Source organism: Lissotriton vulgaris, chromosome 9, assembly GCF_964263255.1.
Source record: "Lissotriton vulgaris chromosome 9, aLisVul1.2, whole genome shotgun sequence".
In the NCBI taxonomy this organism is placed as follows: Eukaryota; Metazoa; Chordata; class Amphibia; order Caudata; family Salamandridae; genus Lissotriton; species Lissotriton vulgaris.
The window spans coordinates 904,505,100-904,530,832 of NC_141697.1; the positions used below are offsets into that span (position 1 = coordinate 904,505,100).

General features: G+C 47.9%; 1 protein-coding gene across 2 annotated transcripts in view; it reads left to right on the plus strand.

Annotated features, from left to right (window-relative positions):
• The window catches only part of CLIP3 (CAP-Gly domain containing linker protein 3), a 265,248-nt gene that overhangs the window by 152,721 nt on the left and 86,794 nt on the right, over positions 1-25,733 (plus strand). For both annotated transcript variants that reach the window (XR_015300039.1, XM_086938686.1), the window contains exon 6: positions 2,766-2,884. Coding sequence is in view for 1 of the 2 variants with exons in the window: in XM_086938686.1 (XP_086794812.1) it covers positions 2,766-2,884 (119 nt within the window). In the remaining variant the exon portion in view is untranslated. The remainder of the gene's footprint in view (positions 1-2,765; positions 2,885-25,733) is intronic.

The window sequence follows — 25,733 nt, forward strand, 5'->3', positions numbered from 1 at the left end:
ACAGTTATCCTGCCTTAGAGATACTGGAGTAATACTGCATAATAATCCAGGCAGTTTTTCTGGATTCTGTCAAAATAAAATGCTGACATTTTCCACCTCCTCAGAGCAGGAAGAAAGTGTCAGCTGGAGGGCTGGTGAAGGATCAGGGTGTTTAGTGGGGGACAGGCGTGCACGGCAGGCGTATGTCTGCCTGGAAGGAATCATTGTTTGCTCCCCCTATATTGCTGCAGTGTTTGGTTGGGTGCTAGGCTGTCATGCTGCCCACAACTCCTGCCCTTGCAGCAATACAGACAGGCCCAGTGTCTACAGGTCTGGTATTATTGATCCCAGAGTTTGGCAACTCAATACCTCCAGCCCCAGGAAGACTCAGAATCCCAAGATGCAGAATTTCACCTAGAGTTATCGCTTCAGGTGAAATAGCACAACTCATTAGAGGGTTTCAGAGAACAGCATATACTTTTCACTTTTAGGGAAGGGTTTCGGAGGGGGCCAGTTCCTTGCTCCTGATTTATTTTCAATGAAGCAAGACTGCTATGACCAAGTGAGAGACTCCGCTCTCCCTCAAAGATGGTGCGATAAAGCATAGGATGCAGTCAGACATGTATACATGGCATACATTCTAAGAAGAATTGATTTTAGATATTTGGAAGAGGTGTGGGTGTTCCGAAAAGTCACAAGTGTACTTCCATGACATCAAATTTACTACATCAATGTACAGTTACAGTGACGGCCCTAAATCCAAACTTGAACTAAGGAGATTAATACTAACACCGTTTAAATTAGTAAAATAGGAAGCATCAGGTATAAATCACTTTAATTGACATCTTAGGGGCTGATTTACATGTTGGCGGTAAGGATACTCAATTGCAACTGCAACAGAGGACTCATACCGCCAACATTATGGCCCGCCTCCCCGATGTAGATGCAGGTGGATCATAGGTTTGACTACGGCTGTGACTAGTAGCCAAACCCAATCAGGATGGGCAGACATAAAGCCATTTCTTTTACTGTCAGTAACTGTAAGGCAAATCCTGGCTGTTGGAGACAGTACATGCTAATAATGCCTCTCTCACCATGGGAGATGACACCTATGGTGAGGGGAGCATTACATGTTTTACTTTCAAAAAGAAAATCAAATTTTATGATTTGCATCTTGAAAATAAAAAAAGAAAACTATTTGGTTCATGGCTGGTCCTGCTCATGCAGCCCTGCACCAAACTGCGAAATGCGTTGGCAGGAACCGCCGTGACGGATGTCCCTGACAATCAGCGGTGTAGCTAGAAGGGGCAAGGGGGGCCGTCCGCCCTGGGCAGCACTCTTTTTGGGGGCGGCGGAGGTGAGCAAGTCGTGTCTGCCGACTATCACTATCCCCGGCCCCCCTTCGAGAACAAGTCATTTGTCAGCCGCCAACCCTACCCCCCTCCCTGAACAAGTCATCCTTTGGCCGGCACACCCCCCTGCTCTTACCTGCACTTGACGGCAAACTTAGGGACCACCCCGGGTGGCAATAGGTCTAGCTACACCACTGCTGATGCATTATAAACAACCGCCTGCTTGGAAGTATTTTATAATTGTAGTGGGTGGTCCCTCAGCCAGGGGGATGAAGCAATTTACTCCATCCCCCTGGCAGAATGGTGGGCTGTCCGTCAACTTATAAATGAGGCCCTCAGATCCTTCAAACAGCATATAAAACAATCACAATAAATCAGCATTAACCTTCCATTCAAGGGTAATCTCTAAAGGAAGAGGGAGGGTGAGGGTTAGTGTAAGGATAAGAGCAATTGGAGATTCACCCTTTGGTGTATGTTTAGGATTGCTCATGGGGTAGGATTCTGGCTTATGCTGAATTTATAGGGTGAGGGTAAGTATTAAGAATAGAATTAGTGTTGAGGTTAGGGGGAGGGTCTAGCGTTAGCGTTAGGGCCAAGATTGGGATACGGTGGAGTGTTGGAGTTAAGTTTAAGGCTAAATGTGGTGTAGTTGTACTCTTGATGTAGTGAAAACAATGTAGTAGTTAATTTAATTTAAGACATACATGGTCAAAGTACCTGCAGTACTTTGACCATGTATGTATTAAGTACGATATAGTGGCTTTCATAATGCGAAAGCTTGATGTAGTGGTAGTGATGTAGTGGGTGATATTTTATGATATGACACCTCTGGAACAGGTTCTAATGTCTTTATCCCAAATCCTGTGGCCAGTGAGCTTGCCTCCTATCAAGTTCTGGTGTTAGGTAAAAAATATATCACACCAATTCTTAGCCCTAAATGTGGAAAACACCATGGCTCACCAGACATATTTTCTGGTGTCAAGTCAAGAAGCAACTTCTTTCACTTATTTGTGGGAATTAAGTGATGTTATGCTGCTAACCAGTGCATATATAACTTTCACCCAGTTAAATTACATGAAAGTAAAAGTTGTGATCTAGTTGATTACAGAGCATTACAGAGAACTCGCCTAAATTGCTGCTTCTAAAGCTCTTTTACACCATAAAAGTGGTGGCTTTACAGGTCAACCCTGTGGCTAGTCAGTAGTGTGCAAAGCAAGCTAGCTGAGTCTGATCATACTGCAAGGTACCACTTGAGCAGTGACAGCAATGAGGAGGGGATAAAGATGAGGAAAAGTAAAAGCTATGCTATTGTCAGTCACATGACTCAATTATCAATGGATTTTAGGGGGCTTCTATGGTGTCTGTCACATAAGGACAAGTTGGTAATCATTATCTTTTATAATAGACCTTGTGTTTGATCCTTGTTTGTTGTAGTGGTGAATACAACGTGCAGTGACTTCAACCATGGAACTGCGCTGCATATTGCTGCATCAAACCTGTGCCTCGGAGCAGTGAAGTGTCTGTTGGAGCATGGTGCCAACCCCAACGTAAGGGTAAGGACAGTTTAGGTGTACTTGCACTGGAATATCATGCAAGAGGATACTGACTAAGATGTCATGATCAATGGAGTTAATAGCCACAAACAAATGCGGCAAGTTTAATGGAGACACACTGTTTCTTTCACCACCATATTGAGATCAAGCAATAAGATTTAAAGAGAGAGAGACAGTTTCCCAAAGACCCACCTGGAAATCATCTAAATCACAGTTCTTAACCTTTTGACTTCTGTGGATCCCCACTGAATCAATGCTGGATAATCGGTGGCCCCCACCTAACCAATTTCTAGGATTTGAACCTCAAAATAATATATAAACATACAGAAACAAGTATAAATCAAACAAATTCTCAAATTATTAAATATTTTGCGTATTTCACAAAAATGCAACATTTTATTGGGAAGATTGGAGCTTTTCAATATGTCTTTTTATTTCTAAAAGACAAAGCAATATGCTAACATCTAAAATAGGTTATTGCAAATTTATCAGTGCACACCCTTTTAATCATCATAATCAAACTTGTAAAATGTTTTGGGTGAGGATGGGGTTTCACCCACTGATCCTGAGTGTCCTTGAAATAATCATCAATTCACTATACCAAACCTGGTGTAGTGTCTCCCCTACACACCTTGTGGCCCCTGGACGGGTTCCTCCTTTCACTCTCAATGCTTCAGTGAGTTGTTTATGGTAAATGAATCTTATTGCCAAAAAATACTGTTTATTTATCTTGATTTTATTGAATCAGTTTCAATCCTTTGATTGTTTTTTAATCTGCCACACATGTTCAATTATTAATCATGTGTAACACAAATGAGATCTTTCATTAAAATCCTCAATGCTTTTCGTACCATTGGTCCTTCATTAGTAGGTTATAAATACTATGAAACAAAAGAAAATTGATAAGGCAAGTGTCTGCTTTCAGTCTGTCAATGAAATATTAACAAAAATAATATTGTTTGATGAAATTGAGCACATGTACCATGTACAACTTATATATTCACTTATGCATTCACAAAACCACTTTACAAGTCTTTGTACATCTGTTTTGACACGATTAACTGTGAGCGTGTTGATGTATTCTAAAGAGACTTAGTGTAAGAAAATGATGAATCTTGTGCTCACACATGCCATCCTAAGGAACTATGGGCCAGATGTAGGTCACCAAATACCGGTCGGTAACGGCCAGTTGAAAGATGGTATTTATTGCAGATCACAAAATTCTCCTTCGCGTTTCGAACCAAACGTTCCTGTTCACGGTAGTCTTAGAGGTGTGCCGCGACTTCAGTCTTTTGAGAAAAAAAAAATATATATAAAAAAAGTAAAAGTCGGACTACAAGAACCATGATGCTCTGCATTTCAATTTATTGTGACGCCCACTAGAGGGTTCTAATACTGAAGATAAAAGGGAAGCACTGATCTGGTTCCTGTGAGTACGGCCCCCAGTCACCTGTAAGCTCCTCCTCTGAAGAAGGCCAAAGGTTGGCCGAAAATGCATTAAGGACTATGGAGCATGAAATAAACATCTTGAACACCACAATGTGTGCGGCTCATTCTTTCCGTGACGGAGAGGTTTTTTGAAATATATATATATATATATATATATATATACATTTGGTAGTGTGTTGCAATACCTTCGAGTCACCATGTGAAATACTAGACTTGCTTTTGTATTTTGTATTTTGTATTTTTGTATTAGCATGTCCCGCATTACAACCCTCCTTATCCTTCCCTAAACAGCTCCTTAAATGTTCCTAAAACCCTCACAATTAGTAGTATTTCTATTTTCCAGCCACTCAACCTGGTCCCTCCCATGTTTATTACAAAAACGTATACCTCCATGTGCAGAGACCACTGCCACGTTAGTGGAGAGCTCCACAGAGAAAACATAGTAAAGGGCGGAGGTGTCCACAGGTAGTTTTCTGAATAATATTTTGTAGAACTTAAATAACACTACTGCAGTACTACTTCACACACTACAAGATGCAGTTTGTGAATAGACTCCTGAGCATCTAGATGGATAATGATAATTGAAAAATATGATTTAATTTGGGCGAAGGGGTTGAAGATCATGTGGAATACAAAGCAAAACCAGGCATAAGACAAGGAGCGTTAAGGTTTTTTTTTAATTTCTTACCATAGCATGAGAAATAGTTTAATCAAAATTGTTAAATAATCACTTTTCTATTAGGCATCCTTTTTCTTGACTGTTGCACTGAAGGTTTTGCATTCTTTAAAAAATAAAGAGTGTGGTTGGTAAGGATTTTAAGTAATCTGGAGAAAAGTCTTCAAGTTTCTGATACTCTTTCTCGAATATTTCCGCATTTTCCAAAATTGTGTGTGTTTCAGAGTCTTGACACACAATCCACTACTCCTCTTTCTGGGCCATCTACATTGAACTTCTATGTGGAAAGGGGACAATCTTTTAAATGAGCCATAATGGGACACTAAATGCAAACACTAATTAAACAACAGTACACTCAAGGGCCATGATTACACAGGAAAGGGACAGATTACCTGATGTGTGAGTTCTTACGGGCCGCCGGTTTGTATGTTTCGTGGCCTCTTCTTGAAGAAGAGAACAGAGCTTAAAATGAATTGTCCCTAGGAACCGCTGAGGTTGATTAGTCATCATTGTCTATAGTGGATTGTGATGGTTGGGATCTTGGAGTGTACAGTAAAATGGTTTGTTGGCATCAGTCAATGCAATGCCATGAGGTGCATTACAGTCTCTGGAATATAGTGTAACTAGTATCATTCTAAGAATGTAGGGCAATCTGGCGTGTTAGAGTATCAGTAATACAGTAAAATGCAGTTGTTTAGTGTCCCTGTGATGCATTTCAATTTATTGGGTCAGCATCACTTTGTTGCTGTGCAGAGTACTTCTTTTTTTTTTCACTTTTTATTAGTCTGCACAAATATAAATGCAAAGCCCCGATCACCAGTTTCTGTTACATTTTCATACAATACGAACACCCCCCACCACCCCCCACCCCCCGGTTGCGCTGCTACCATGTACCAGTTTACTGAGACCAATAATAGAATCAATGATCACATGCTAAAAACCGTCAGAGCACTACCAACGTGCTCCAGCACTCCCTAATGATTAAAATGTCAGAGTGGAGTCGTTTTCCGGGGGGGGGGGGGGGGGATCAAGGTCCAGCCCCCTGTAGTCCACCCACCTTTTCCAAATCCGAAAGTGCTTACGGGGGGCAACCCCTGGCTAGGAAGACAGGCTGCTCCAGCCCCATACAAAAGTCCATTCCGTTCCTCCAGGCGGCCAGAGGCGGGGCCAGGGGCGCCTTCTAAGCTCTAGCTATGTCACGTTTGGCCAAGGTCAAACCAAGCAACAATAGGGAACGTTTTTATCGATTGCCTCCAACCCCCTCCATAACATGCAACAAAGCCAATTTCGGTTCTCCGGACAGTTCCCATGCCCCCATGCCAATACTTCTGATAGACATCGAAAAACCCCGGTCCAGAACCTACGCAGCGCCGGGCAATCCCATGTTGTGTGCCTACCTCAGAGCCACATCGCAGGCATTCAGGGGACCCTATCATACCCGCCTTCCACAGGCGCTCCCTGGTGAAATATGTGCGGTGAAGGTATTTGAATTGTACAAGTCTTAGACGTGTGGAAATAGCCGCCCCCACTGGGACTCGCCAGGGCCTCCATCCAGTCTTCCTCCTCTAATTCCCCAACATCCCCCACCCACGCCTCCCACAACCTCTGTAGGTCTGGGGAACAGTGCAGCACCAGGGATTGGTATATACGGGACAGTTTTTTGTCTGGCAGTTCCCCCATAAACAGCTGGGCTTAAAGTGGGCTAAAGTCTGGAAGGGTGTCTGTCAGTCAGGTATGGTGTCAGTGCATGTCGGAGTTGGAGAAAGCGAAAGAATTGAGAGCGGGGCATCCCAAAGTCGTTCTGCAGATCTTGGAACGACTTCAAGGTATCGCCTGACATCACGTCCCCCATAGAGGAGATTCCTATGGCATCCCACCCGCCAAAACCCCTGAGGGTCAGCAATTGGGGCAAGCGAACATTGTGCCAAAGGGGGCTCTCCCGAGTAAGGACGTTCCACCATCCCATCCGGCGCAGCGCCTGCCGCCAGACGGAGAAGACCACTTGCGTGACGGATGGAAGATTCCGCCGAAGCGGTGCGGAGTACAGAAGGGCATGGATGGACGACGAACCCATCAGGTGGCGCTCAACAGCATATGCTGGATCCTCCCTGTCCCCATACCATCAATCATTGAGGACCAGAAGATGCGCGGCTTGATAGTACGAGAGTATATCAGATGTGGCGAGGCCCCCCACGTACGTGGACCGAAAGCATGTCCGTAGCGCAACCCTGACTGTCCCACCCTCCCACAGGAATCCGCCCAGTGCCGAATTAACTTGTTGAAACCAGCGAGGCGGAACGGGGTAGGGATGATTCTGTAGTTGATACACAAGTCGTGGGAGCGCCACCATTTTAAAAATGGCCGACCTCCCAAATATGGACAGTGGCATGCGACCCCATGCCTTCATATCCTCCCGCGTGCGATCCCACAGCGGGGCAAGGCTACGAGAGCCGGAGATACCTGCATCCTCGGACAGAAAGACTCCCAGGTACTTCATTCCTCCTGGGGCCAACTGTAAGCCCGCTGCACAGTCACCCGCTGGCCGCCCGCCACCCAGGACCCACAAGGTGGATTTTCCCGGGTTCACATAGACGCCGGAGGACTCCCCGAAGATCTGCAAGATGCGCAGCAGCCGTGGTCCCGATCGATCAAGATCCGTTAGGAAGAACAATACATCGTCAGCATATAGTGCTATCTTGTCTGTAAGGCCCGGGAACCAGCGGACACCCTTGAGCTGGGAGTCTATGCGCACCCACGCGGCTAAAGGCTCCATGGTCAGCGCGAACAGGTATGGGGAGAGGAGACACCCCTGTCGCGTACCCCTCTGAACCGGAAATGGCCGGAACACAGCCCCCCCAACTCGCACGGAGGCCATGAGGCCGGTGTACAACAGCTGCACGTAGGCCAGAAAGCGAGGACATGTATTAAGGCGGCGCAGCAGGGCAAACAGGTAGGTCCAACTTAGGGAATCAAAAGCACGGTCCATGTCTGCCAGGAACAAGGCAGCCCACTCGTCCAGATTTCTCCAAGCCGAGACCGCCACCTGGGCACGCCTGATATTATGTCAGGTGGCACTCCGGGGCATAAAGCCCGCCTGGTCAGGGTGGACCAGGTCCGTAATATGGGGCTTAAGCCTATTGGCTAGGGCCATGGCCATGACCTTGGCTTCCGTATTGATCAGCGATATTAGGCGGTAGGACGCGTGGTTCTCCGGAGGCCGTCCCGGCTTCAGGAAGACCACCACCTCGGCGTGCCTCCAGTCCGGCGGGAGCACCCCACTGTCTTGCGCTTCCTCGATCAACGGGCGCAGGCGTGAGCCCAGCTGCACATGGAACCGTTTAAAAAATTCACAAGGGAACCCGTTGGGGCTTGGCGCCTTGCCCGGATTGAGCTCGCCTAAGGCAGAGCCCAGCTCCTCGTCCGTGAAGGGCCTGTCCAACAGGTCTCGCACCTCATCCGAAACCGACCGTGGGGGGAGGTCATCAATGAACCGCTGAACAGTCTCAGCCGGTAGGCACTCCAGGGGCGCGCACAGTCCCTCAAAGTATGTCGCAAAGCTCTCTGCGATATCCGACGGCTCGGAGACCGGTGAACCCGCCGGGTCCAACAACTGGGGCAACGGCTGGGCATGGAGAGTGCCCTGACACAGGCGGTGTAGCATCTTACAGGACTTGTCCTCCCATTGGTACACATGACTAAGAGTGGCAAGCCAGGCCTGCCTCGCCTCCTCGAGTAAGAACGCCGTGTATTGCTGCTGGGCTTGGACTAGTCGCCGCTCTATCAATCTACCACTCTCCTCCCTACATCTGCGCTCTAGCGTTTCCAGCTCCACCTCACGCCTCACCAGATCCCGCCGCCTCTCCGCCCGTGCCGCCACACACCAGGATATGTCTACCCCGCGTAGGGTAGGTTTGAGGGCCTCCCAGAGGGTCGTCTGGGAATCCACTGAGTTAAGATTGGTGGTCAGATAGCTGTCAATTTCCGAGACATATGGTCTCTATAGGGGGCCTGTAATAGCTGCCATCCAGACATGCGCCAACGAAACGGAAGCCCAGACGGGCCTACTCTAAGGGTAAGGGCCATCGGTGAGTGATCCGACAGAGCCCTTGGCAGGATATCAGAGGCCACGATCCTTTGCACCAGACCCCTAGGGATGAACAAGTAATCCAGTCTGGAGAACAAACCATGTACTGAGGAGAAATATGTGTATTCTCGGCTCGCACCGTGCCTAAACCTCCAGACATCTGTCCAGTCCAACCTCATGGCGATGGGTCCGGAGTTTGGTGGGTGGTCCCTCCACATCTACATCTACATCCGCGTCAGTCGCCCCCCTCCGCCATCGATCCAGGCGCAAGTCTATCACGTCGTTCCAGTCGCCTCCAACCATGGCCAGGGTGTCGGGCATACCACTCCAAAGGGACATAACCTTCTCCACCAGAGGCCACTGTAGCGGCGGCGGGGCGTAGACACTGTCAAAGGTCACCCTATCTCCCCCGACCCTCCCCTGGACGAAGATGTACCTACCCTGTGGGTCAGACCAACTCTGCTCATGTGTAAAGGAGATTCTGCGATGTATGAGGACTGCAACCCCCGGGAGCCCCTTGTAAAGCCTGCATGAAAAACATGTGAGAACCCAAAGCGTTGGAGGCAAAGCGCTTTCGTCCCCAGTAGGTGGGTCCCCTGGAGCATTAAGACATCCGCCCCGGCCCTCTTAACATAGCGGATACCGCCCCCCACTTCACCTTATCTAAACCCCCCGCACATTCCAACTCACAATGCGCATGGTGCCTGGAGCTACCCGCCCCTCCCTCTGAACAGGCTGCATTCGACAATAGCACTATATGAGCCACTAAGGCCCCAACGGTCCAGTATGCACACAACCCAAGATACAGACAGCAGCAGATTAAGCACAACCTCAACCCCCCCCCATCCCAACTCAATCACCAACTCCCACCCCACCATCCCCAACCCTACACCTCCCAACTTGGAAGCACCTGTCGCGGTCGGATCGCGGCCTGGTCCCCAACGGGGAACCGAGAGCCACCCCCTCCAATGGATCCCCATAACTAGGGCGAAACATGTCTGCCCCTCATACAACTCCCCCCCCCTACTGCCTTCCCCAGCAATCAAGTTCACCATAAGTCAGCAGTCTCAATAAATCAGTTCAGCTTGTCCCAGAACTTCGGCCCCAAGTGTCTCCATCCTATCCCGCATCTCAGCCAGTCAAGTGTACCTTACATCAGCCATGCAACAGGTCTGGAATCAAGGGTCCGTCTGAGGTTGGTCAGGGGCGTCCTTCTTGTTCGCCGCCGCACCCCCGCATTTGGAGCACTTCCGCGACCTGGACCTCCAATTGCTTCAGCTGCGGGATCGACGGGGGTCCACCCCTGTGCTCCAGTCGACGAAGAGTCCGAGTCCTGGCCCGGCGGTGTATGCACCCTAATTTTTACTGTTTAATCAGTCCAATGGAACACCTTCTCCGGAGTATCAAAGAACAGAGTACGGGACTGATAAACTACTCGCAGGCGGGCTGGGTACAGTAAAGCATATGGAAGTTTAAGATCCCGTAGTCGTGCCTTCGCCGCCGTGAATGACTGCCTCTGCTGCTGGACGAGCCTATTGTAGTCCGGAAAGATAAGGATCTTGTGGTTGTCATACATGAGTGGTTCCTTCTCCCAAGCCTGGCGTAGGATAGTGTCCCTATCATGGTAGTTCAACAATTTGGCGATCACCGCCCGAGGACGGGATCCCACCGGCAGCTTTTGTGTAAGGGCCCTGTGCGCCCGCTCCACCACGAAGCATCTGGAAAGGGAGTCGGGCGGGAGCCAGCCCTATAGCCACTGAGTCAGAAACTTCTCAATGCTGCCCTTCTCGCAGCCCTCCGGGAACCCCACAAACCTCAGATTGTTCCGCCGGGCCCGTCCTTCCGCGTCCTCCACCCTGAGCGCCAAGCCCCTCTGGAGTCCCTCCATGATGGCCACCTTCTTCTTTAGGATCGCCACGTCATCTTCCACTCCAGTTATCCTCATTTCGGACTCCGTGATGCGGGCCACAGCGTTCCGTAGATCTTGGCGCAGCAGCGTGACATCTGCCCCCACAGCCCAGATCTTCGCATCCAGCATATCTCGTGTTCCATAAGCGGCGCATTGCCCGGCCCTGATGCTTGCTGGCTTCCGGCGGCCCCGGCGCCACCATGCGGTCCCGTGAATTTATCAATCGGACCCTGCTTCAAGGCTCCACCATCACTTCCGCCTCTGGTCATGACAGAATATCTACCCAAGGTCTGCTAGGGTCAGGCACCTAAGTCGCCGGGAATCTTCGTCTACCGGATCTCACACCTGCCTAGACCCACCGTGGACTTAATGGCGGCTGCGTCGTCTTCACCTGGGCAGAAGTACCAGAAGGTCCAATCTTTGAGGCCTGTTGCCCCTCAATGTCCCTGCTCCTGAGCCGCGCCAGTGGCTCCTCACTCGCCCTCCCAAAGCGCTCCACGAGCGCGCGAGTCTGCAACCAGCCAAGCGAGCCTCTACAGGTCTCTCCGGTCTTGCCGCAGTTCAGCAGGTGTAGATATGTCCCGGGGTCTCTGTAAGGCACCTCCAATCCTGCTCGACAACTTTGGGCTACAGGCCACACCTCTACCACGGCACGCCCGTGGGATCAGCACCCCAATGCCACCGCAAGGACCCTTAGGTGCAGCCCAAACAGAAAGGGATCCGCCGCTCCGAGTGCACAAGCCAGCCGCGCCCAGACCGCAGCGCCGGCGCCGCCAGGCTCTATCCCCCAGCCGAGGGTCAACGACTAGGCCCCAGGGCTCCGGGGAGTCCCTGGCATCCAGCGCCTGCCTCTGCGGTCTTTAGGGCCTCCGCCGAGGATCAGGAGCAGAGCCGGACCTCCTTGCACCTCCGGGTCCCGTCTCTGAGGATGCGGCCGCTGACAATGTCCCGGACACGGGGAGCGCCAAACTCGAGGTCCTGGCTGCGCAGCGCCAAACCAGGCCGCAAAGCGCTCGCCTCACCTCCCGGCATCCAGGGCCCCCGGACTGCTGAAAGTATCCTCCGAGGATGCCCCGCAGGTTCCACGAGCTGGACCACACTTTTGGCAGCGGTAGGAGGCGGGGAACAAGATATTTTGGCGGATGATTATCGGGCCAAGACGGAGATCCTCTAGGCAGCGTCCGCCATGCAAGCCCGCGAAGCCACTCCCCGTGCAGAGTACTTCTTAGTGGTGAAAATTAAGATGCAATAAAAAGTGGTGGGGTACAACCCCTTGGATATTGTGTAGTCTATTAAGTTAGCCATAAGAATGCACTGCACTATGGTGAGTTAGGGTCTCTTAGGTGGAGCTTTGTGGGTTAGTGCCTCTAGACTACAGCAGAGTGATATGTGTCCCTATGATTGAGTGCCTGTGATTGGTGTGTGCTTCAGCATTTAGAGCAGCCTGGTATAGAGGTTTGCATAGGATACTCTAAAATTAGATTATTTAGCATTTATAGGGGAAGTGTAGGGTAGTTAACAAGTGTCATAAGGATGCAGTGCGGTGAATTATCATCAATAGGGTACAGTTGGGTTTGGTGTTCCTACAGTGCATTACAGTGACGTGCTAGCATCCCTGGGTTCTGTGTGAGAGGCTGGTACCCATAGGATGCAGTACAGTGTCACTAGGAAGCCGTATTGGTCTTCATAGCTTGCATTATATTGGGTTGGTGTCCCTAGGATACAATGTATTGTGCCTAGTTCTAGTTAGTGAAATGTGTAATGTATGTGTCTTGTAAAGCGCACTGCTACCCGGAGGCGTCCTGGCGCTATAGACCGCTGGGGAACCCGTCCTGGCTTTCCCTGTGAGATGTTCCCTCCTCGGTATCTCCAAGGTGAAACCAGGCATCCCGGCGTTTGTGGGGGGCCGTTGTGGAGATGAGGCAAGCTAATGCCCAGAGTTGCCGAGTGGGATCCCTGGTTAGAGTAGGCACCGAGGCGAGAATTATCAAGTCCGCTGACCCTGGTTCACGACCCAGCCGCGTCGGGGATTGAACCCTGGTCCCTGGCCGTCCTCTGCTTCCGGGTCTGCCGCCTCTAACCAGTGAGCCACACCACTCCACAATACAGGATACAATGTATTGTGCCTAGTTCTAGTTAGTGTCCCTAGAATGCAGGTCAGGCCTCTGGGTTAGTCTCCTTAGCTAACAATGCTGTTTCTTTGTATAAATGTGCGTGTATGTCTGTGCATGTGTATGGGGTTAGCCCTCCTAAAGTGCAGTGCTCAGTGTATGTAGGCTCCTGTAGTGGGTTTTTATCCCCATGACGTAGCTCTAAGTTATGCTATGTTGTTAATTGTGTTGAGAGCCCTTGTGTCCAAAGACTATCTGGCAGTATAGACAAGAGCAAGATGGTGGGTTAGGGCACATAGGGTGCAGTGAGTGTGATTGGATTGTGTTCCATTGGCAAGTGGTGTGTACTGTCACTAGGATGTGTTGTCTAGTATGACTTGCTGTTTCTATAATACACTATTATGGGTAAGTGTTCTTGGTATGTAATATAATGTCCTCAGTTAGTGTCCCTGTGTGTTGTGGTGGGTTGGTTTTCCTGTAATGCAGTTGTTTTTGTGCATCATTAGTGTTTAGGATGCAGTGCAGTGTGGCACGTTAGAGACCCTAGAATGCAGTACATTCTATTAGGTGATGTGCACAGCATGCAGTGAAGGGTACATGTGGTACATTTTTCACCAAGACAGCTTGATCTAGGAATCTGATGCAATCAATGACCCAATCAAAACTCTTTCTTGCTCCTATGTGCATAAGAATTAGTACAGAGCTTCACTTGGTGTACACGTTTAACACTTGAATTTAAAGCTTCAGTTTTCTTCTTTAGGTTTGCATGCATAGCACTGGACTTCAGAGCTTAAGCTGTTCCTAGCTTAACCCATGACTTAAGATCTCTCTATCTCTCTATCTCCAAACTAACCAACAGCCTGGCTGAATAAATCAGTGACACCCCAATCATCATCAAATACAAAGCATTTCAGATGTTATAAAACAATCACACTAACATCAGTATCCCAGTTAATACAATTCATATAAAATTACATTATCATTTGCTTAAAAACAGTTGCCCCTTAAAATATTCTTAAGATTAAATAATTGCAACATGCTATGCAAAATTAAATCAGTGACACATACACACATGGCTGCTCCATCATTAAAGCCATCTTGGTAGTAGGTTAGGAACCTGAAAGTTACAGTTTGCACCTCAGAGTTCACTTTAAACTGGAGTCCGGTTTACTGGGGACAATTTAGAGAAGACGTTTTGGGGTTCTCAGACCCAATTGACCCACATTGCCCATAGAGTTTTGAGAATGACACCAAAGAGGCCAAGACATGTATGATGATGTGTGGAAAAAACAGTAATAAATGCAGATCCATAGTAATAAATGGAACTAAAATAGGGTTCATGGAGACCTTCTCTTATCTTGGAGTCCTGTTTGATAAGGTGGGGCTGTGGCGGAAGGCCATTGTAAATAGAAAGAGCCTATTTACTAAAGCCTGCTGGGCCCTGAGATGTTTTGCAAGACGTTTTGGGAACAAACACCCTCCTGACATGATGATGAAGATGTATAAAGCAAAAGGCACTAGTACAGCACACTATGGGGCCGGCATATGGGGACACAAGACATGTTCATAGTTGCAAGCAGTAGAAAATGAATTCCTTAGCTACCTTCTGGCAACTCCAAAAAGTACATCGGTACATGTATTATACTCTGAACTTGGTGTACCCCTACTTACAAACATAATCAAAGTTTAACCTATTTTACTCTGGCGCAAAATTTGGACATCAGAGTATACAGCTCTTAACAGATCCCTGATAGCTGATTGTCTTAAATTATCCTCACATTTGTCCATCCCATGGATGGCATATGTACAACGGTTTCTCAGTGACATGGATCACTTAGAATATTGTGAGAACCCAGAGTCACTAGTGACATTCAGCAGGAAACTGTTGAAAAGGAAAGCGATGACACACTTGGAGAACCTTGACTTGATATCCGAAATCCCAAAACCTTCAGTTTTAAACAACCAATTGATTTTAACTACTTTTAACATGCAGCCATATGTTAAAGCTGTTTTAAATTCACGGCATAGAATCGAAATTTGCCTAGCTTAGTAACGGTAAGTTTCAATTCTATTAAGGACACGGAGGCGAGGATTATGCTTTTCTCTCTTCACTGTTTAATCACATAAAACCACACAGCAGCCAGAAAAGCATCAAAACTTGAAAATTTTCCATTTGTATTCCAAACACAGGAATAATCAACAAAAAACATCATAGTAACATTTTCTTAGAACCACAACTCCCATCAGTCCAACATTTGGTAGTCCTTTCTTAGTGTCCATAGAGCCGAAGATAGGGCGTCCATCTTGTGAACTCCTCCTCTTTCTTCGTCGCGAGTCAAGCCAAAGTCTCAACGGTCCTGTTTCGCACCATCATTTCCTGGCAGAAAAAAGAACAATGTGAGCTTGCCATACCCGCCAAGCCTGAAGGCAAATCATCCAAAGCATCGCAACAATTCATTGACATGTAACCAAAGAGAACAGTAAACCCTGAATGTAATCCAGAAACGCTTTACTTACTCCAGTACGGGCGGGATCTCCGCAGGAGGTATGGGTGGGATAATCCTCGCCTCCGTGTCCTTAATAGAATTGAAACTTACCGTTACTAAGCTAGGCAAATTTCGATTCTATGTCAGGACCGGAGGCTTCGGATTATGCTTGTTTAAAGCTTGTTAACCACCAAACTTGCAATATCCACCACTGGCTTGAAATAAAACCTTTTGAAGGTGGAATCCGAAGACCAATCCGCAGCTCGCATAAGGTCTTCTAAACGTGCCCCAAGGGCGAATGCTTTGGAGGCCATGGCCCCTCTAGCGGAGTGAGCTCCGAACTGTTTTGTATCAATACCAGCTTCCTGTAACACCCAACGCACCCAACGGGCTATAGTGGGGGAAGAAACCGCCTTGTGAGGTTTGCGTAACGCAATCAGGAGCTGCCACTCGCCCGGAGGGCGAAGTTCTGTTGTGACATCCTCATACGTCTTTAAACATTGTACCACACACAACTTAGGGACGTCCGCAAAAGCTGGGTATGAAATAGACCTTGTAGCAGATTTCGTGCGGCGGCCCACGGTAAAGGTAACCCCATCTGGAGAAAACGCTCTCGCTGTGACATCCAAGGCGCGCACGTCGGACACCCTGCGACATGAGACCAAACAGAGGAGCATAGCCAATTTGGCAGACAATTCCTTTAATGAGAGATACTTGTTATGCTGCCAAGAAAGGAAAAGGTTTAACACCACATTAACGTCCCAGAGGACAGAGTATCGCGGCTCCGGTGGTAAGGCAAGCCGCACTCCCCTGAGGAGTCGACAGACGAGGGGATGCTCCCCGATCATCACTCCGTCCAATTTTTCATGAGCTGCTGAAATGGCAGACCGTATCGTGTTAATAGTCCGGTACGCTAAGCCGGCCGTTGATAATTCCGCCAGGAAATTCAGGACGGGAACGAGTCCTGCGACCATGGGATCCAAGTCCCGTCGAAGACACCAACGAACCCACCTGGTCCAAGCCGATCTATACCTTTTTGCAGTGCTACCTGCCCAGGCTTTGGACAAAAGGAGCTCAGCCGATTCCGAAAGGCCTGGGAGCGACCAGCATCTCCGGAAAGCCTCCATGCCATGAGGCGGAGAGAACCCTGGAGGAGGTGGTGAGGGTCCCCGTCCGGATTGAGGAGAAGACGAGGGAGCCGGGGGAGTAGGATTGGAAAATCCCAGGAAAGTTCCAGAAGAACTGGAAACCATACTTGCGACCTCCACACGGGCGTCACCATCACCACGTCCGCCATCTGACGGCGAAGCTGGGCCGCGGCCCGCACTATCATGGAGAAAGGCGGGAACGCATACGGGCGTTCCTGACTCCAATCCTAGAGGAACGCATCCGCCGCTTCCGCCAGAGGATCTGGTCTCCAGCTGAAAAATCTCGGCAGCTGGAAGTCCAGACGGGACGCGAACAGGTCTATGGAGAACGGACCCCAACACGTTGTCAGCCAGTGGAACACCTGAACATCCAGCTTCCACAGGCTGGAGTCCCGTAGATATCGCGAGTGCCAATCCGCAACTTGGTTGGCCTGTCCCGGAAGGTATTCTGCCGTTACCGAGATCTGATGGGCGAGACAATAGTCCCAAAAGTCTTTTGCCAGATCCGCTAGCGCTCGTGACCGCGGACCCCATCAAATGGTTCACATACCGAACCACTGAAACGTTGTCCATTCGTAGAAGGACACAAGACTTCACCGAATCCCTGGTCCAGCAACGGACGGCAAATGATCCTGCTAGAAGTTCCAAGCAGTTGATGTGAAGTCGCTGTTCGTCGGATGACCACGCGCCGCCTGTGGAGAAATCCCCGCAGCGGGCGCCCCAACCGGACCTGCTGGCGTCGGACTCTATCACCTAGTCCGGAACGGACCCGAAGATTGCACGGCCGTTCCACGCCTCCATGTGGGTGAGCCACCAGGACATTTCTTCCTTGACCTCCACCGATAGAGGTATTAGGTGGTCGTAGGACAGCCCTTTGCGCAAATGATGCGCTTTGAGACGTTGGAGGGCCCGGTAATGAAGAGGGCCCGGAAAAATCGCCTGAATGGACGACGAGAGGAGCCCCACCACTCTGGCAATCTGCCGGAGAGAGGTGTGCGACTTGGAGATTGTCTGTCGTAGTTCGTGCTTGATTTTGGCCATCTTCCTGGACGGAAGACTGAGAGTCGTTTGTATAGAATCCACCATGAAGCCTAAGAACACTATCGTTTGGGCGGGCGTGAAGACCGACTTGTCCTCGTTGATAATAAATCCCAGTCCCTGCAACAGGGAGACTGTCCGGGACACATGAGCGGTCAACTTGCTCGGGTCCTGGGCCATCAGCAAAATGTCGTCCAGATAGACGATCAACCGAATCCCCTGACTCCGCAGGACCTCTATCGCTGGGTGTAAGAGCTTGGTGAAACACCAAGGGGCCGAGGAAAGCCCGAATGGAAGGGCCTTGAACTCGAAGACCATGTCCTTCCAGCAAAACTGGAGGAAACGGCGGTGAGGCGGGTGGATGGGGACCACCAAGTACGCATCCTTGAGGTCCAGACGAACCATCCAATCGTTTGGGAGCAACACGTCCCTCAACAGATGGATGCCCTCCATCTTGAAGTGATTGTACACCACCCAGCCGTTGAACTCCTTGAGGTTGATGACTGGCCGCTTGCCTCCGTCCACTTTCTCCACGAGAAAAATATTGCTCAGGAAACCACCGGGGTGACGCGTTGTTCGACAAATAGCCCCTTTGCGCAACAGCGCCGAGACTTCCTCGTCGATCATCAGCACGTCTGGCTGAGAGAAGGTTATGGGACGAGGCGGCCGTAGCTGGCGCGGCTGATCGTAAAACTCTATACGGAACCCCCGCACGGTCTGAAGGACCCATGCATCCGTCGTAATAGCCGCCCAAGCCTGTGGGAAACATGCCAACCTTCCCCCAATCACAACTTGATCCGCAGGGATCACACTTACCGTGGGAATTGTTGCCACCGGAGTCATTTCTGAAGCCTCCACGTCCTCGGAAGCGCTGACCCCTCGTCGGATAGAAATTGTTGTAGTTTGCAGAGGTGTTGTAGTTTCCTCCGCCGGAGCCCTGCCCTTTATTGGGTTGGTTTTGACCGCCACGGCCGGTCGTGAGGCCCCTGCCACGACCAGCCCCTCGGGAAAATCGTTGGTGGAAGACCCTTTTGATAGTGGACTGGGCCTTGTCCAATGAGGTGAATGTAGATACGAATTTTCCCAGCTCCTTTATAAACGGTTCTCCAAAGAGACCCCCTTGCGCGACAGCTCCTGCCTCCGAGGAGGCCAAATCTCCCAACTTGGGATCTAGCTTAATTAGTAGAGAACGTCGCCGTTCCGTTGAGAGGGCGCAGTTAGCGTTTCCCAAAAATATGACGGCCCTCTGCGCCCAGTTAGACAACACCTTCGGGCATATGGGGTTGCCCGACACCTTGGCCTCCTCGGCCATATCAAGGATCTTTGTGAGCGGGCCTATGGCGTCCAGTAGCTTGTCTTGGCATGAACGCCATGAACGATCGATACCTTTACGGGGATCCTTAACAAACTTGGCCATGAAAGTGGCCATCTTCCCATCTAACTCTGGTGTCATAGCTACCTTACCCTCCAGAGTAGGACGGGGACACTCTCCTCTCAGGCAACTGCGCACCTCCTTTTCTAAGGGCTTGCAGAGGCGGCCTGCCACAAACTGTGCGACCTTGTCCCCAGGCGCCCAAGCAGCCGACCGCGGGTGAATTATCTCATCCGGGTCGAGCATGCCCGAGGTATCCTTGGGTAACTCTGCCGCGGATGTGGACGGTCGCCAAGACCGCACGGAATCTCCGTCCTCCTCATCAGTATCCGTAGAGGAGAAACCTCCCGGGGAGGGAGGGGCAGTGCCAGCCGATGTTGAGGGGACCTGAGGCGGGAGCGACACAGGGGCGGGCACGGTCGCCTTAGCTAGAAAAGCGTCCTGTAGGCGCTCAAAGGCGTCCTTGTCCACGCCCTGCGCGCCTCCAGGGCCTGCGTCCCTACAAACCTTCTTGGCCGCCGGTGGCTGTCCAGGGTCAGCGGCGGGCGACCCTGCAAGGCCTGGCGCCAACTTAGCGCACTCCTCCACTATGCGGGCGGACAGCCTGTCTTCCATGGGCCCTACAATCTCCTGTACACAACGGTAAATCGACTGATCCACAGCCGCATAAAACTCATCGTCTTGGAGGTACTGATGAGATTCCTCCTCCTCGATGTAATACCCCTCAGCCATGACGCACCTACGGCGTTGCTACAATTACCAGAAAAACTGAGGGTTTTCGTTGGCGTAGAACCTGCCAATATGGGCTAACCGGAGGTTAGCAACGTTTGTATGCCGGCGGAACCTGGCAGTCACGAAGGCAGCACCAGCCTCCACAGCGCGCTGACCCTCTCACAGAGACCGGGTCATACCGCCTCCCAGCGCGCTTAAGCGGGTACCACCCAGCGGCAGCCAAGCTGCAGAAAAAGGTGCTCAAAACCTGCCCGTAGGCGTCAGCGCGGTCTAAACCACAAATACAGACCCCAACGGGGCGTTCAGACTCGGGACAATACAACCCAAGAAGGGCGTCAGGGTTAGGCGGCAACAGGGCTCCGGCGCGACCACCTCCCCCGGCGCGGCTCCAGCCAGTGAGACGGAACCGCGCTAGGGCAGACGAGACGCTACGGCGCCCTCTAGCGGTAATATAGGTACCGTGGAACACACGGGGACACTGCGTAAGGGGCGAAGGCGTCCCCGCGATGAAGGGCTCTGTGGAAGGAAAACCCAACAGAACCCGCCAAATAACAAATAACCAACCTATATAAATTCAGTCCACCAGGAACTTGGTCTAGGGTACATTTCTGACACTCTCCTTATGGCCCCAATTTTGTTATGGATAAGGACCTGGACCAACACCAATCTAGGCCTGAACCATAAAATTTTGGTGGACTCTCTAAAATTGGACAATTTCAATAAAATAGTTTGGCTTTCTTATATTCAGAAGTGTTCTTTGGTCCTTGGACGTCCCGATATTTTTTCGGCCCCTCAAGGCCTAAGGAAATCTGATTTGGATTGGGTTAAGCTCAACTTTATTAAAATTAAAAATATGGAGAGGGAGGAACGTCAACTGACCAAAACCACGGTCAGAGCTCATTATCTGACCATCACTTCCCTCTCTATACAACCATACCTTACCATTGTCAACATCCCCTTTCACAGGTGGCTTCTGGTTAAACTCCGGTTTAATCAGATCTATATGGTGCTCTGTGATAGTCAATGCTGGTATAGGGAGGAGGACGCCCCTGTTTGTAACTGTGATAAGTTTTCAGTACAAGATAATATGCACTTTATGTTGTTTTGTCATTTCTTTACTGTGCCCAGGCAGAAATACCTGGTTCCATTATTGAAGGATAAAACCTTCCAACAGGCAAAACCAGCCCTCCTGTATCTTCAACTTTTGGATTCTGCTTTGGCTATGTTTAGCGTGGCCAATTACCTTGTTGCTGCAGTTAGGATCAGGAGGAAAAGACTTAAAATTTAATACATGGGTTTTTGCATGGAAGGCTAAATTGGATAATGTTTTGTGTATTTGTAATTTTTTAAAAGCGTAATATGTACTCCTACTTTTAGCTGTATTTTTTTTAAGTATGAATCATATGATTTTTACTGATGCTTTTTAACTTTTTAATAGTGTGATTCTGTAAATAGTACTGACTAAATGAATTTGTATTTTCTCAAGTTGTTATACTGTCACCTCTATATGAATGTAGAATGCTTTTATGATTTTTAACTAAATCGAATAAAGTGGTTTTGACTTTGACTTTGAAATATAGGATCGCCACACAAGAAAAAAAACCCCACACACAAATCTGTGAGAGAGAGGCAGAAATAGCACTTAACTGGCTGCGAAGCAGCGAAGAAAGAGGAGGAGTTCACAAGATGGACGCCCTATCTTCGGCTCTATGGACACTAAGAAAGGACTACCAAATGTTGGACTGATGGGAGTTGTGGTTCTAAGAAAATGTTACTATGATGTTTTTTTGCTGATTATTCCTGTGTTTGGAATACAAATGGAAAATTTTCAAGTTTTGATGCTTTTCTGGCTGCTGTGTGGTTTTATGTGATTAAACAGTGAAGAGAGAAAAGCATAATCCGAAGCCTCCAGTCCTGACATAGAATTGTCCTCACACGTCTAAGATTAGATATATTCCAGCCACTATTCACTTTTCCCATTATGAGCGATTGGACCATAAAATTGTCTAATTGTCCTTGTGACAGTAGGATGCCACAAAATACCATGCACTTGGTTCTTTTATGTAAATTGTATTCACTACAAAGGAAGCTGTACATTTTACCTATCATAAAACAATTAGGCTCCACACAATGCTGTCCTGCTTATTTGTATTTACAATCTTTTCCCTCCCTTGAAATTTGCTGAAGAATGTCCTCATTTCTATGGGCCGCTTTCTATGTTAGAAAAAGTATGATTTTAACTAATATCTAGAGCAAGCCAACTGTAATACATAAGTTAGGGGCATGGCTACCAAACACCTTGAGAATAACTATACTTTTGAATTTACAAGGGAAAATATTGTATACATTTTATACATAAAGATAATGGACCATATTGAATATTCAAAAAATAGGAAAATTTTGCTGGCAGATAATTTTTATAACTTGAAGTAACGGTTTTAAATGTATTGGATCGGGAAACAGCGTTTACAACGCTGGTAATACCACGTGGGTAGGTTACAGCGCGAATGTTACATCGTCCGCGTTGTTACCACGAATGGCATTACATCGCAAGTTGTTTCAACGATTTGCGCTAGATGGCGCGCAACACCAGGGAATGTATTGGATTTTAAATCCAACACATTCAATGCTGTTGCGCTACCTGGAGTAGGAATAGTAATTTATACTATTCCTAAGTCCAGCGCGCCATTTGGAGCAAGTTGTAGAAACAACTTGCATTGTAAAGCCATGCGTGGTAACAACGTAGATGATGTAACATCAGCGTTGTAACCTACTGCGGGGTAATAAATGGCGTAGTAACATCATACATTCATTGGATCATGTTCTTTTTTTTTTTGATTTCAAGAAGATTTTATTAAGAGAAATAATAATAAAAATAGTAAGAACCAAATACAATATAAGTGATACAATTTGACACAAGAGAAAAATACAAACATGGGCTAGACTTGAGAGGTAAATAAAATAGCTGTATATAAAATTAAAAAGCAATCGATTATAGGTAGAGGATCTGACCAAATAATGGCCTTTATCAAACAATAAGCAAACGTATCACTATCAAATTCGAAGATGGGGACAAGGGAGAAAGCAGAATAAAAGAAAGAAAAAAGGAAAGAAGAGAGAGAACAATAGAAAAGATGAACGGGAAGAGAGGACAGGAAAGAGAAAACAGGAAAAAGAAAAGAAGAAGAAAGAAGAAAAGAAAAAGAGAAAGAAGGATTCCCACAGGACTGACCCAACCTAGAACAAAAACAGACATCCATTAGACAGACAAATCAAAAGGAAACTGAGGGACCAAACCTTTCGAGGACAACTCCATATAATCGTCCAAGGCTGTCCAAACCCCTTTAGAAATGGAAGGCGAAAGGTGTGCCTGGTCAACCGAGGTGTGAGCACTGCGTAAAAAGGATACCCAAGCCCACCACGTATGATACGAGACCGACGAAAAAGATTTCCATTCCATAACAATGATTTTGACCGCTACAGTCAGGAGAAGATCCAGTAACTGTAACTCTAAAGGGTCTAAAGGGAGAGGAGTAGGAGCAGCCAATGGGCCTAATAATATTAAAGGAAAGGAAAGTTGGAGCTCAATGTTAAAAATAAGAGATAAATGTCTTCGAATGAGGTCCCCAAAAGGTTGAAGCAAGGAGCAATGAAAAAACATATGAGGATAATCGCCTGCCACCAACCCGCAACTCCAGCAGAGATCATCGTCTTTAAGGTTGAGCGAATGAAGACGCACAGGCGTCCAATGGAGGAGATTGATGGAGAAAAACTTAGATTGCATTAGGGAAGGAGCGATTTTATTACGGAGAGCTAATTTACCAATGGATTGCCAAGCTTCGGACGAAATATGGTCTGTAATAGCGTCATCAAAATGGCGTGACCATTTTTGTTGCGCAACCGTTTGTGCAGGAAGTGAAGCAGAGGACAAAAATTTATAAATTTTGGAGGCAACATGTCCAGATTTGAGCCAAATGCGAAAAAGCGAAATGGAGGAGGAAGAGGGATGAAGACGAACTTTAGAAACGGCTACCTTGATTTTAAGAAAAGTATAAAAGTCACGATTTGTTAAAGAGTGTTTTTGAGCCAAGGTTGAGAAAGGTAATGGTTCCCCAGAGTCACTATAAAGATGCTGAACAAGAGAGATTCCTTTGTCTGCCCAGTAAGACATGAGGGTGGGATTAATATTAAGTTTAATTTTGGAGTTCCGCCAAATAGATGACCACCTAGTTTTATGTAGAGGAATTGCCACCTTCTTATCTAATTTCCTGACCGCAGCAATTGTATCAATAATGATAGAACGGGAAAACAGAATATGTAAGGTAGATGTAGTACAGAAAGAGGCAGTAGGTAAAGGTGATGCTAATTCCTGCTCTATGAGCAACCAAGAGGGAACATGAAGAATTGGAGGAGAGAACCATAAAGCACCTTGAGAGGCCAAAAATGCAGTTTGGTATTTCTCCCAGTCAGGAAAGTTACAACCTCCCATATCACAAGGCCAACGTAAAAATGTATATGCCAATCGAGCCCGTTTATCATTCCACAGAAATTTAGAAGTCAGACCATCGATTTCTCGAAAAAAGGAATCGGATAATTTAAGCGGAAGCATGGAGGAAACAAAATTAATAATCGGCGTGATCATCATTTTTAGAGTTTGTAAGCGACCCCACCATGAGATATGTTTCGGAGACCACGTATCCAAAAGACGACGCACTTTGAGGAGAGTCTGAGATTCATTATAGGCAACGGTGGCATATAGAGTAGAACAAAAATAAATTCCCAAGTACTTCAGATATGTAGCCTGCCACTTAAAGCCAGCCGAGCCCATATGAGCAGGAAAGCAATAGGCATTCAGAGGGAACATCTCTGTCTTATCCCTATTTAAGGTATAACCCGAGACCGTTGAGAACAAGGAGATGGTGTCAGAAATAGCAGGGACGGCCAAGGCAATATCGTCTGAGAAAATAAGAACATCATCCGCGTATGCAGCAGTTTTAAGGCAGTGAGAACCAAAAGAAAAGCCTTTAATATCCGGGTGTAGTTCAATCAAACGAAGAAGCGGATCAATAGATAATAAAAATAAAAGTGGGGATAAGGGACAGCCCTGTCTCGTGCCCTGACGAAGATTAAAAAACGAAGACGTAGCACCATTGACTCTAATGTTAGCTTTAGGTTGGAAATATAAAGACATTACCATATTAATGAAAGAGTCTCCAAGGTTATGCGCGCATAAAACAGCTCGAAGGAATGGCCAAGAGACCTTGTCGAAGGTCTTTTCCGGATCAAGGGCCAAGGCCGCGGCAGGGAGTTGAGATCGCTTAGCAGCACCGATAATATGACAGAAAGTGCGTATATTGTCCCTTGCAAGACGACCCTTTACAAAACCAGTTTGGGAAGGATGTACAAGATGGGGAATAAAGGATTCTAATCTTTTAGCCAGGATTTTAGCAAAAATCTTTGCTTCCATGTTAAGGAGAGAAATAGGTCGGAAGTTTTTAGGATCCGAATGGTCTTTTCCCTCTTTCGGGATCACAACTATAGTGGCTTCAGCAGCCGTAACAGAAACAGAGCCATCCTGAACAAAAGAATCAAAGACAGATTGCAACTTAGGGACAAGCGAAGGGAGAAAAGTTTTATAAAATAGTATTGGATAGCCATCAGGGCCTGGAGCTTTACCAGAACGAGTAGCCTTGATCGCAGACACTATCTCTTCGGGGGAAATAGGTTTATTTAGAAAAGAACGATCATCCTCAGAGACCGACTGAATCGGAACCGATTTTAAAAAGTCTTGGCATTTGTCAAAAGAGGCTTGGTTAGAAGGGGTATACAATTTATTATAAAAGT